This window comes from Eumetopias jubatus, unplaced genomic scaffold (genome assembly GCF_037043125.1).
Source record: "Eumetopias jubatus isolate StellerSeaLion01/CBP00866 unplaced genomic scaffold, mEumJub1_p1.0 scaffold_6, whole genome shotgun sequence".
NCBI lineage: Eukaryota > Metazoa > Chordata > Mammalia > Carnivora > Otariidae > Eumetopias > Eumetopias jubatus.
Window position 1 is genome coordinate 45,776,154 of NW_028274812.1, and position 14,127 is coordinate 45,790,280.

General features: G+C 40.7%; 1 protein-coding gene and 2 long non-coding RNA genes across 3 annotated transcripts in view; 1 reads left to right on the plus strand and 2 right to left on the minus strand.

Annotated features, from left to right (window-relative positions):
• The window catches only part of LOC148164058 (uncharacterized), a 5,460-nt gene extending 3,410 nt beyond the window's left edge, over positions 1–2,050 (minus strand). Inside the window, exons 1-2 of the long non-coding RNA XR_015768313.1 lie at positions 1,957–2,050; positions 787–900 (exon numbers count right to left, since the gene is read on the minus strand). This is a non-coding gene — a long non-coding RNA (uncharacterized LOC148164058). The remainder of the gene's footprint in view (positions 1–786; positions 901–1,956) is intronic.
• RWDD1 (RWD domain containing 1) overlaps positions 1–3,835 on the minus strand; it is a 24,747-nt gene extending 20,912 nt beyond the window's left edge. Inside the window, exon 1 of the mRNA XM_028117090.2 lies at positions 3,314–3,835. Coding sequence (XP_027972891.1) covers positions 3,314–3,386 — 73 coding nt within the window. The 5' untranslated portion in view covers positions 3,387–3,835. The remainder of the gene's footprint in view (positions 1–3,313) is intronic.
• Positions 3,611–12,128, plus strand: LOC114219542 (uncharacterized). The gene is made up of 2 exons (XR_015768312.1): positions 3,611–5,248; positions 7,784–12,128. It is a non-coding gene; the product is annotated as an uncharacterized LOC114219542 (long non-coding RNA).
• Positions 12,129–14,127: the final 1,999 nt, after the last annotated feature.

A 14,127-nucleotide genomic window follows, 5' to 3' on the forward strand; every position in this document is an offset into this window, starting at 1 on the left:
TGAACCTAATCCAAGGAAAGGAAAGTAAGGAAAGGGGAAAGGAAAGGAAAAGGGAAAGAGAGGAAAGGAAAGGAGGGAAAAGGAAAGGAACGGGGAAAAGAAAGGAAAAAGAAAGAATATTCCAAAATTTGGAGGAGACTAACATTGGGATGGGAAAGTTATTTCATTGGACTAGCAAAGATGAATGATTCATCAGCACTCTGATAAAGGAATAATCCCATTCCAATGCATTACTGTGAGTTGGGATAAAATTAGCCTTCACTAAAGACGCCAGATTTCCACTATTGTAAGTGGATCAAAATATTTTTGAGAAAAATAAGGCCATTGGGCATAGTGGAAGGAATGAGTGGACAAGCAGGAGAACTATTAAGTGATAGAGAGGCAGATGATGGTAAACTGGACAGAATTAAGGACAGACATAATGGAGGTAATAGCTGAAAGGTACACTAAAGGGACACATGAATGACATCAAGGTTTTCACAAAGAACCAGACAGCCCATATTAAAATAAGTCCCTGTGATTCTTAGGGAGTGTCTTAGAAAAACGGCTTTAAAAGATGACTTCTGCCCCATCTCTAAGATGCAATTATAACTGTTACATGCTCACGTTTGCCACTTAGAGGTACTGACACAAGCAAATACAGAATTACGTACCCCTCTTTGTAAGACCAAACAGAATTAAGGGAACTTGACTTTTGGTTAGCCCGAAGCCAACCAATTTGTTTCAACAAAATTCCCCATAGTCAGAGATTTGGATACAGAAATGGAAATAACCAAATTCTACTACCTTAGCAGGGCCTTGTCAAGTGAAGCACTACTGAAGGAGAATGTGGTATCAGGAGAGTCCATTTATATTTTGGAAGACTAGTTGTTAGGAGGATTGGATCAATGTGCAATCAAGCTACAGAACAGGCAAAAAGAAGAAACTGTATTATGATTTGTTATAATTCACAACAAATTCAACAGTGGACCAAAAGTTCTTTGCAAATAGTCAAGCAATCAATTCCGAGGTTAGGCTAGGTCTATGTGGCTAGAACTATGGGCTAGCTGGATTGTGCCTCTTAGAGCAACCACAAGGGGGTCATGATGTGCTTAACAAAGGGTTCTGTCAAGCACCAAGCTATCTATTTAAAAAAAAAAAAAGTATATCTACTTCCTTCCTCAAGAGCATTGAGCATTTACCAAATCTAATATTAAATGTGACTCAAAATGAAATTAGAAAACTGCCAATCAGTGTTCCTTGGCAAACTGACACAAGCAAGCTCTCTTCTTAAACCTGGTATGAAAACAGGAAAGTATGAAATCATCAACCCAAAAGAAGGCTGTAAAACAGTAAATCTTGCAAATCCTCATAATTTCAAAAGATCAAACATGGAAGGGTTTTATTCCAAACTCCTCTGCCTTTTCCCTGAGAGGTTACATAAACAACACGATCATGAGTGAGGCAAAGTCCCTAAAGAAGTATAAATCAAGACATCTTATTTTATTTATTGCAAAGTTTATAGGAATGCTGGTAGGAATTAGAGACAGATGGGCTCAGCTGATACTGCAGAATACTTGAATGCATCAGAGATTCATAAACTGTCTTATTACCCTGGCTCAGAATCCTCAAGCACTTTTGCATCTGACAAGAATTTCACATACTGAACTGTATCAGAGCTTAGTACAATTTGAAAGAACCATAAGATTGGTTTAAGACTAAAAAATGTATCACTTTTTTAAAATGCTTCTATGCACAGTATTTAATGAGGGATACCTTATGTCCATAGAAAAAACTAGCACACCTTATGCTTTCTTAACTCTACCTACACAGTGCCAATTACATTTCCAATGTACTAGAAATGACCAAACTTCACGATTAAGAATATATCCAACAACTGACCCTATATTCTCTTTTATTTAGACATTGACATATAAGCAAGGATAGAGAAGGGAGCCAGACTCCATACACACTCACCCAGTTAATGACACTCTCAAACCCCTCTTCACTCATCCCCTTAACATCCTCACAGCACAGCTGTACTGCTGGTGAGAGAGAACATGAACAGGACTGGAACTATACAGGGGAAGCTGAGAGACATCTGCCTGTTGGCAAAGCAGAACAAAATTTGCTACCATTGCAAGCAGTGGTCAAAAAAATGGAGCTAAGAAAACTAAGCTAAACAATGAAAGGGAGAGGGATTGGAGTTGAACATACCTTACATTCTGAATTCTGACACCGATGAACAACAAAGGAAGGGATAGGGGCTGTGTATCCCACAAACCTAGGTTCCACTCACTCATACTGGCTTTATTTGATCACTTCTCAAACACTAAGTGTAATGTGAGAAAAGCCATATTGATAGGGTTATGTTGCAGCACTTTCAAAATCATCTGAAGCACGGCTTAACACAGAAAAATTCTCTTCCTTTAAAACATACCGAATGAGGTTCTTAATAATATTTTATATTAGCCCAACCTATTAAGTGATCGTCTGCTCCTCTTCATCCCACCTGGAGCTACATCCCAATTTCCACATGTCTGCAAAGTGAAGGAACAGGAAGGGGGTCCAGACCTAACTCTTAGTACCAGTTCCGCCGCTAACTTGCTGGCTAGACCCAAAGCAAGCCACTTACCTTTCCTGCGCCTCCATTACCTTGCTTGTAGCAAGACGCGTCCAGGCCAGATGATGTCTAATATCCCTCCCTAACAACATGTGAATCTGCAGTGGAACTGAAATTTGTGCCACATCATTCACTGGGCATTCGCATGATATAAAAAAAAAAAAAAGAAGAAGAAAGAAAGAAAAGAAAGAAAGAAAGAAAAGAAAAACGACAAATCCCAGGGACTCTCAAAACTGATTCTGGGTAACTTTGGAGAACAGCACTCTGAATCCCATAAACTTTAAAACACCAACGTATGCAAAAACAGCTTCCACCCGAGTAAAGGTGAAAATCGACACCTCTGCAGCTCTAGAAAAACTACTCCCACTTGAGTATCTGTTTTCGTGTTTTTTTCATTAAACCTCGGGTCGCTGTAAATTACACCGAAACCAAAGTGCACCCAACTCAATTCCCGGCCTGACACTCTCCAGGGACCTCGCCAGCCTATCCCGGACTTTTCAGATTTCAGGGAATAAGCGGAGAATGGGAAAAGCCGTGGAGTTACTCCTAAGTGCCTCAACACGTCGGGAGAAGAAGGTGAAGAGAGAGTAGCGGGCGAGGTGGCCACGCGGCCTCGCTGTCCCCTTCTCCATCCTCGCCCGGGAGGCCGAGGGCTCCGGCCCATCCCACTCCACCCCCGGGCCGCTCCGGGCCCGCAGCCACGGAAGTCACCTGTGAAGGAGTCGGGGTAAATGGACTCCAGAGCCTCCAGCTCGTTGCGCTGCTCCTCGCCGTAATCTGTCATCGTGGCCCTCGCTGCTGCCCATGGACCGTCCAGCCACCCAGGCTGCGCGCTGCAGCTGGGACCTCGGCCGCGCCGGGAGAGCGGGCAGCGGCCGGACGGGCGCAGGCGCAGAGTCCCCGGCTGGGAAGCTCGGGGCCCAAAGCCAGGCCGGGCCTGCTGAGGAACAGTCCCACACGGGCCTACGCCTGCTCTCTAGTTCCGCGTTCGACTCGTTAGGCCTGGCCAGTGGAGCGCTGAGTAGCTGCCGGTCCCACCGCCGCTTGGGATTTGCTGAGATGGAAAAGGGCACCGGGTCTGGCATTCGCTACGGACACCTGGGGTCGGTTCCTGGGCTTTTCAGGGCCTGAGCCTGAGAAGCCACTCAGCGCGACATCCTCGCTCGATGGGTCTAGACTGAAAGGTGGCCATGCGTACCGAGGCGGGACGCTGTCGCTGCAGGCGGGACGAAGTGGCTGCGGGCGGGACGCGGGGCGCCTCCGCGAACTTCGTCGCTTCCGGCTTCCGGTTTGCGACCCTGTGGCCTCGGCGGGGCTCACCGACGCGCTGCTTCTGTCGGCTAATGGTGGGGTCCAGGTGATTTCTACGCTTGTCGAGTCTCCTAGTTCCTTGGCTTTCCGGGGGAGTTGGGCGAGAGGCCGACCAGGGTAGACTCTAGTGGGCAGAGAAGCAGAAGCTCTGCTGGTGCGACGCGCGGGTCGGCCTAGTTGCTAAATAGCCAGTTGCAGGGAATCGGGGAAGAAATTGACTGGAAGTCCAGAGATCTGAGTTCTAGATCCCTGGGCTTCCTTACTGATTTTGTAAACTGAACGCGGCCGGACATAGTTCTAAGTGTGTGATTTATTTCTGTGAGTTGATAAAGGGGGGTGTAGATTTCATTTAACAGTTTTGGTAAGCAATGTAAAAATAAGTATCAGTACTCCGGAAAATGTTCAGAATTTTTGATTTGGGAGAATAAAATTGAGGAGGTAATACTTAAAATATACGCATCTGTTGTCTCCAAGTTCATCGCAGCAGTTAAAATTTTCAGAGACCCATAATGGCACAAGCTAAGAAAATCGCTAAATGAGCATGGTACTTTTAAGAGAAGACTATTAACGAGCTATTTATATTTTATGTTTATAGTAAAGGAACATGGATATGATAAGTCAAAAAGGAACATGGGGAAATGTAAGAAAATACTCGCAACATATACTTCACGTTCTTTTGTATTTTCTTTCGTTTTCTCTATTAAAGCTGATTTCACTTGTGTAGTGGAGGTAACACTTTTTAAATAAGTTCCCCAATGATAAAGGCTCTGAAGTTTTCTCTTTTTTTTAAATTTTTTTAAAGGCAATTCAATGGAGGAATGATATTTTTTTTTAAGATTTTATTTATTTATTTGACAGAGACAGTGAGAGCAGGAACACGAACGGGGAGTGGGAGAGGGAGAAGCAGGCTTCCCGCAGAGCAGGGAGCCCAATGCAGGGCTCGATGTGGGGCTCGATCCCAGGACTCTGGGATCATGACCTGAGCCACCCAGATGCCCCTGAAGTTTTCTCTTGTTAAAATGATGATGTACTATGGACCAGAAAACCTCTTGATCTTCTATTGGGAAGTACTACTTACTAGCAGAGGAATAGTTAAAACAAACACATTCAGGTACGCTTTGGTACTGATTCTGGGTCTTAAAGGTTGATTTGGGTCATTCTTTTAAACTTTGAGGGAAAAATTGGGAACTCTACGGACAGTGGTGAGAATCAAATAAAATACATGAAGTAACTTTGCAAATATAAGGTGCTTATTTTTCTGGATATCCTGAGTTCACAGAAAGCAATGATTTGTTGGGACGAGCTGGACAGAAGAGTCAGTGCGAAGGTCCTAAGGTGAGAGTCCACTTGGTATTTTGGAAGCCAGTGTGGCTAATGCACAGTGAACTGGGGGATGAGAAGGAATTTGCAGATCCTGTAGGATCAGGATTTGATGTGGGTTGTAAGAAAGAGAAGTCAAAAATGGTTTTTGGCTAGAACGATAGGAAAGATGAAGTTCTAGTAACCAAATGACAGGTAATGAAGACGGAATGAGTTTGATGGAAGAAGTTGATAACACCTTTAAATAATGGATCAAAGAAGAAGGTAAAATTTTTAAACTTTTCCTAACTGATAATAAAAACAACCTATCAGAATAGGTGAGATACAGCAAGACAACAAATTTAAGGTTTATATTTAGAAAAAGATGAATGTTGGTTACAAGTTTTAATTTAATAAATGAAGTGCTCCTTTATTTGTTTTACTATTAACGGAATTTTTGGTAAAATAACCTTTCCAAGCCTGTTACATATATTCACTATAAAGCCTTCATATTTCAGAATGCTCATGTGGTTTTGTTCTGTTACTTAATACTGCAGATACCTCCCTAAGAGAGTTCCAGTGCTAATGTAATCAAGAGAACACCCCCAAATCTTCGTCACATCTACATGGACATCATTAAGAATTTTTTGGTTGATCTCTAATTTAATTTTGACAATGACAAAGACACTTCACAGACACAGGAAGGCCCTTTACTCCCTTTCTGAATTGTTATGAGGCAAATTGGCTTTATTTTAGTGTTTTGTTTTTAATTTATAAAGATGTTAGAGGACAGGAGTGTTTCAAGCTCTGCAGGTAGGCAAATGGTGTAGGGAGAACATCACAGGATCTGAGGCCAGATGTGAGAAGCCCAGCTTTAGCTATTTATGAGCTAAATAAGCTTATAAGATCATTCAGAGAACATGAAATGATGTATATAAAAGCACATTGCAAATTAAAAAGTAGGATATTAGTGTTACTCATAATTTTGAATGTATATAATATCTTCTGAAGCACTTCTGCTCTCTGTTACTGTTCTCCATTCATCTTCATTACTAAAGAATAATGTCCCTAAGATAGTTGTCTTACTCATTTGTTTTCGTCTGTTTCTTTGCAAGTAATGCAAACTCCCAGTTGCTATTTCCTAATATCAGTTTTTAAAAACTGTTCTGGTGTTTATTTTTACTTGTCTGTGCCTATGAATTTTCTAAGCAATCTCACTACTCTCAGATGCACAGAATTTCAGATTCCCTATTTAAAGGTTAATCTTAATTCTCTTAGTTCATGTGGCTAATGTTTCATTTACTCAAGTGTCCCAAAACTCATCACTAGTCACAAATACAAATAGCCATATGAAATTCTAATTTTGTATACTCTGGAGAGTTCCCTTGAAGGGTAGTGATCTCAGTATCACTTCTAGCCTAACTGACCTCCCTGCTTCCGCCCTCATTTACAATCTGCTCTGACTCAACATAGCAGTCAGAGTGATCCTGCTACAATATAAATCAGGTCATGTCGCTCTACTCAACCAACCGCCCCTCTCAAATTAAAGGCCCATCTGGCTCCGCAGCCCTCACCTGCACATCTTGTTACCTCTCTGACCTTATCTCCTTCTGCTCTGCCACCTATTCTCTGCTCCTGCCACAATAACACAGTTCCTCCAGCATGCGATGCAGGTACTCTTCCTGAAGTCTGCGCTTGCTTTCCCTCTGCTTGGCATGCTCTTCCTCCCATACCTACATGGCTTACTCACTCACCTCCTTCAAGTCTTTCCTCAAATGTAACTTTCTCGATGAGGCTACCCCGATTACCCTGCTTAAAATTACAGCTACTCTTCTCAGTATGCCCTATCCTCTTTACCTAATTTTATTTTTCTCATGGCATGTTAAAATTGTACTAGAGTTATTTATTAATATTACTCTCCCCCCTTTCTCTCTCTCTCTCACACACACACACACCTTTGATTTGGATTTGAAAGGTACTAGATAGAGAAGGAGGAGAGAAAATAAAGGAGAAGAAATACAGAAGAAGATAGGGCTAGTGAAATACAATATAAATTACTTAAAATGTAGAAGGAAAATGAACTTGAGAGTTAAATAACATTTAAGTCAAATCATTTTTTGGCTTCTTGTGAGAAAATAAAGTGAAGGGTTGAGTCAGGGATGCCCCTAATGGTGCGTAGCTTCCTGGGCAAACATGTTTTGTGGGGTGCCTGTCTATATAAGCAATTTTATTAAAAGATGTATTTTAAAAATTCATGGGCCAAGTAAGATATGGTGATTTACTGATGAAGATTTAAAATAGAGACACGTATGCATTTGTTTATTGTTTAATCAGTGAGCATGAAGATTCTCTGTAGTGTCCATGCACCATCTCTTCATGTTCTTTATCATTAAAAATGCACTGTTCCTGTCTAGCTGCCTGTCTCCCACCATGGGAAAAAAAAAAAAAAGTAGCAGTGCTGTTACTACTCAGAATGCCATGACTCTTTGTAACTTCTACTGAAATACAGTTCTTGCTTCTGCAGTATCCTAATGCCATTAAGGTAATGTTGGTCATATCATTCTCATTAAGTTCCATCATCCATCATGTTGCTCCTGAATCCTGGCTTCCAGTGATTTTCTCAAAGAATGTGCTCTCTTGTTGATGTCCACAAATGCAAGTCTTAACCAAAGTATGCTGGAAAATGTGAGTGATCATTTGTTTTCTAGTCACGCTAAACTTACTACTTATCTTCCAACCATGTCTTGATTTCTTCAGGCCAGGATCACCGCATCCCTAAAATGGGATCTCTTTCAGTGTCAGCGGCACCCTACCTTCCAGGTGGGTGAATCCAGTCCAGCAGTTGCATTCGCCAGCAAGGAATACGCTTGACTAGTCCGGGAGAGCGCAAAGTCACCATGTGATCAGGGGCTGGGGAGGACAGCGATCTGAAGGGCCAGTTGTAAGCCACAGAGGACTTGACGCGCCACCCCAATGGTCTACCTGATCGGAGGTAGTGCGCTGGTACCCACCCTGGGTGCCAGAGGTGCAGCACATTGAGTAAGGGACCCGCCACCACCCTGCGTTGGGTGCTGTAGACATAGTCGGGGAATACCCCAGGCTCGCCACACTCCAGGAAGGAAAGACCTGGGTCCATGCGGTGAGGTCCGGCTCCGAGAGCCCCACGCGAGTGGGTTCCAGAAAATTTCCAAGAAGGAACTCAAAGTGCCCGGCACCCTGATGGCAAGTAGTAGTGAATTGCATACCGAATTTTACTATTCTCGCTCCACCACTTGGATGGTTTTGTCTTTCGCTTTATCATCCCCACAAAATACAGACCTTTCTCTGGTCTGATAGGACCTCATAGGATCTATAAAATCATTATTGGAGTAAAGATGCTTATTTTGTAGGCAGCTTTCTCAAAGTCAAGCTACCTCAAAGTGAAAGAATGGTAAGCATAAACTAATAAGCTGATTTTTCTTGATCTATAAGATTTACGTAATCAAAAAGCACCACATAGGTCCAGATTAGCTTTATTTTTTCCCTTTTAGCATTTGTTTTCTCATATTTCAGATGCTGGCTATGTCCACGTTGTGAAACAATTTACGTATATAGTTCTGTTGATGTCACTCAGTAGCAACTAGAGAAGAAAAATATGTTGAAATGTTTTTTATTTGTAGTTTAGACTGAAACATCTATCGATACCTAAAAAATATATATCCAGCTGTTCTTTTTGCACTTTAGAATACCTTCAATTAGAACGCATTATATTATATATATTTATAAAATATTCTATTATAGATTATTTACCAGGAGCAAATTTTGCCCGGGGCAGAGCATCAGTGCATATAGAATCATAGGATGCTAGTGCTAGAAATTACCTTGAAGAGACCCTAACCCAGGACATGTCATTCATGACCAGCTTGTGGGTTCATAAATTTCCTGAAATGTGTTGGTATGTGTATTAGTTTCATACTGCCCCTGAAACAAATTACCAGAAGCTTAGTGACTTTACACAGTGCAAATTTATTATGGTTCGGTAACTATAAGAACAGTATATATTTCTGACTGTTCTGACACCAGTTACACAGGTCTCACTAGGCTAAAGTCAGGGTATTATCAGGGTTGTGTTCCTTCTGGAGGCTCTAGGGGAAAAATCCATTTACTTGTGTTTTGCAACCTCTAGAGGCTGTCTGCCTTCCCTTGGCTTATGACAAAGCCAGCAATGGCTAATTTCTCAGGTGTCACTCTGATGCTCCTTGACACTCCTTTTGGGTTCCTACTTTGCCTTCTCTCTGACTGTGATTCCTCCTATGCCCCTCTTATAAGGAACCTTATGATTGCATTGGGCCCCCCCCCCAGGATAATCTGAGATAATATCCCCATTTCAAAATCTTTACTCTGATCACATCTGCAATGTCTCTTTTTCTATGTAAAGCATAGAGTAAGGTCCACAAATTCCAGGATTACAACATCAACATCTTTGGGGAGGCCCCTATTTAGTCTACCACAGTGTGTAAACTCTGAGGCATATGAGTGTATCTCCGTGTGCATGCAGTTTTTATAGATAATTCTTCAAAATAGTTCGCCCCATAATGGCTTTTCAGAGAGATCTGACTTGATATAGTTTAATCACTTCCACAATTTGGCACCCTCTCCTATCTCATGAAAGGGAACATTAAAGTCCCAGAGAGACTGACTTACACAAAACCATATGAATGATGAGAGATGTTTCCCTGACCTCCATTTTTGACCCTTTGTAACTATCACCTACCAGAAACGAATCAGCAGATTATAGCGGTGTCCTGCCCATTCCCTGCATAGAAAGAATCCCTGAGTCTCCTGGGAAGCTTACAGTGAGTCTGCGGCTAACAGAATCGGTGCCACTGGCTGTAGGGCAGCTCAGATCCAGAGTGATGCCCCAGTGAGAGTGCACATCTCACGTTGTTAAGCACAGTGCCTTGAAGCTGAGCCCTTCTATCTGCACGGACAGTGGAGGTGGAAAGAGGGACTCAGATGTGATAGAGCACCTTATTGTCAGAGCTCAGGGTGTTTTAGTTATTCAGTGTCAGACGTAGGAGTAGAATCCTCCTGACACCTGCAAGGCCCTGGAAGGTTGATAAGCTGTCTGCTATTGCTATATTCCAGCACAGTGCTAATGAGTGCAGGATCAGAAGTCAGACCACTCGGGCCAGATTCGAGCTCTATCATTACAATCTGTGTCCTTTGGCAAATTGCTGGACTTCTCTGTATCTCAGTTGCTTCATCAGTAAAATGGGGGAACTTATTTTATTGGGGTAAGATAGGTTTGGATTCTAATTATGAATGGTTCCATGGTTCACCAGTTATCTCATAATATGTCAGAAAGCATTTCATATGTGTAGAACTTTACATACACAAAATTGCTTCACATTCTCTCTGTTATTTAGGCCATTTCAGCAAGTCATATCAGAATATATGATTCTGTTTACCAGTTTGTTGCAAAGAGCAAATGGGATAAATTTGGTAAAGTAGCTGGCATGCAGTAAACACCACATACCATTTTTACTATTAACCACTATTACAGATGGGTGCAGATACTTACTTTGGCCACAGAGAGGCAGCAGAGGAAACAACACTTGAAATCCATTTCTGTCTAAGGTCTGGTGTACTGAGATTGAAGAAGTTTAATTGTACCTGGTGGTTAGTTCAGAAAAATAATTCCGTTTGGGAATGGTATAATTTCCCTCTCTGGAAACACCATTCATTGCTCTTTGGTTCACTAGTCCCATTTATAGATGTGTGCCCCACAGGTAAAGGAGCTTGTTGTGTAGCTATATAGCTGAGGACAGCCTGCCGTTATCTGTTCTTTAGTGACCAGGGCTAAATTTTGGTAGATTTATTTAGAAGCTAACATTATAATGCTATACTTAATATTTTGAGGTAGCAAATAACTACCTAGTCTTGCATTTGGAAGGCCTTTGGTTGTGATATTTCAAAGGTTTAAGGTTAATGTGATTTTCGTTTGTGCTAAACAAAATGCAGAAAGCACTTTGGAAATTCACATTGTTGTTTCTTACTACAATCCTGCATTTGAATTTTTTTAATGGAATTGGAGATTGAGAACAGAGAAAGGAGACAAAGAAGATAAATGTAATAATGATTCTGCAATTCAGCTTTTGGAAACATAAAGAAAGCTGAGTAAAACACATTTAAACATTGAGATTGTCTTCTAGAAAGGAGGCAGCTAAGATTGTGGTGGAGGGATGGGGGAGCTGACAAAGTCGAAGTTAAGAAAGGAGCAAGTCTATATATGCCAAGCCACAGCATTTGATGTAGTAGCCAAAAACATTTGGTAACAAAATATAAGGTAGTATTAGCATATAATTTATTTTAATTATATGTCTTAAAATTACATAAATCCATTAGCATAAGGGGGGGAAGTACAGTATTCCTAATGGAAAAGCCTTGTCTAACTGGCTGTGGAACAAAAGAATATTCTGGGCAAACACACATACACACAAACACACACATACGCAGACACACAAATGGGAATTTGATTTATTTAATTGGAAATGGATAGTATACAATGAAATATCAGGGATGTGAACTACCCTTCAAATGTTCACACAGTTGCTATAAAGCCCTTTGAGGCCATGTAGAGAAGACAAAGAATACTTTAATCCTTTGCTAGAAAGCTGTAGTGGAAGATCATGATTATGTGATTTAGAATATAAACTGTGTATGTCATACTCTGAAGGAGTTTGATGTAGAAAGGGCTTCCAGAATCTAGTAAAAAGAAAGTTTTCTGGTGTTAATGTATATAAACAACTATTTTCTTTCTGATGGTGTAATGCTTTAAGTTTATATACTCTTTGATCCTTCTGTTAACTGAAAATCTTATGGAGAGTGTTTACTGTGGTATAATCCCCAAAAACTAATAAAATAATTCTGAGCATGGTGTAAAGTGTTGATTTAACTATTCTGTCCCAATACAATTTTAGTATATGTGCTGCCGAAGTGAGCACTATTCTGTCCCAATACAGAGGAGTTTCAAAAATTCCCAGATAAACAGAGTGATAGAATTTTAGTGCTGGAGGAGACTGTGGAGAACAAAGTGGACATAACCTTCCATATTTACATAGCTCATTTACATCAGAACCAAAGGAGGACCCTAGTTACCTTCCACAACTTCTGTTATTTTTTAAAGATCGCTCTTGTAATATGTCAGTCTTGGGTATGGATACAGGTGACAAAATGGAATAGCTTTCCTTGGCCACTTAAAAAAGTTCAGTACATTAACATTCTTTTGAAAGTGGAATGCCAGCAAATGTCTTTAGAAGAAGAATTGAACTCAGTGATCTTTTCCTTCTAATGGAGACAACCTGGGCCTACTACTATTCCAGAAAATTGTATACATATGGACCTGTATACATTTGAACATGAACATCAAAATCTTATCAGATTTAAAGGGAACCTCAAGAATACATTTGCTTCAGTTCCTTGCCCTACAACAGGTAAGGTATCATTATCTACATCTTATAGATGAAACAGTTGAGTCTCAGAGAGACTAACTGACCTACCCACTAAGTAATGGTGAGGGAGAGACAGGTCTGTTGTAGCAAAGTACTACACTATGCATCTCTTAACGGATTTTTTTTTTTAATGATCTTCAAATTCATTTTCTATTTGTTTCCATTAAATTTGTGGAACCCATAATTTCACACAGAATAAACTCTTTCTTCCACAATTGTGTAAAAGTAGATTAGTAAGTAATTGACTGCATTTTAGTTACTCAAGTTCTCTGGTCTCCTTGAAAGTGAATCTTGAAGGTCAGCATGACAATTGGCAGTTGGTCCATTACCCAGTAAGCAGCCATGGTTTTGGTTTAAAAAATAAGCAAAATCCCTCATTTTGCTGATTTTGGCCAATGAACCAATTGCTTAAGTGAATGTGACATCAGGCACAAGACACTACATATATCAGAAATAATCAGGATGAATTAGAGAACTGTCAAATATTAGAGGTGTAAAGTCACAGAGAAGAGTCAGGCAGGTCTCCCCTTTTGGAGTTTTACGTAATGGGTATACAAATACAGATGTCAGTCTCAGTTCCCCCAATGGATTTTGAGTGCAAGGGTGCAAATTGATCATGAAAAGGCACAGTGTCTCTGTAGTAGAGCACAGAAGGGAAGCTTTCTAGAATGAACTTTATATGTTATGGCTATAAAAATGCTCCTAGGGTGGAGGGGCTACAAATAACATTTATGATACTAATGATGGTAAAATAATGCATCATCCCCTGGTTATGGCAGAATGACTCAAGACCTTGCATGGGCTTCTCCCTTACATGTTACCAGTTTAGAAAGGGCTTTTTATTCTAGTTCCCAAAAGCTCAGATATTTAGGATCAAAAGAAGGGACAGAAGCAAGTGAAAAGTTCCTGGATATTATAAAGAGGTAGAAATAAAGAAAACCAGGAATTAGAGACGGGGGAATAGTGATGGGAGACATGGAACACAAAGAGAAAGGGAGAAAGTAATGTGTGTTGGCACGTATTTTAGGAAAGGCACTGTGCTGAACACTTTGCTTATATTATCACCTTTAATCCTCACAACAGCTCTATGAAATAACCATTATGTGCAGATAACAAGATGGTGCTCAAAAATATTAGTTTTCACACAGATAACTGAGTAACGGAAGCAAGGTTCCCATTCTGATATGACTTCAAAATCCATATTGTTTTAATTAAACCAATATAGGCATTACCTGACCACCAAGGAAATTTCAAAAACAGAGATTGGCACAATGATCAGATAAACCGCTTTTGGAAATGGCATCTTGAATGGACTTATTTAAACAAATAACAGAAGAGACAGAAAAAGATGAAGATATTACATTGAAACTCCATCATCATAAAAATAAAGTATCTGTTAAGCAACCTGAAATGTGAGAGGTG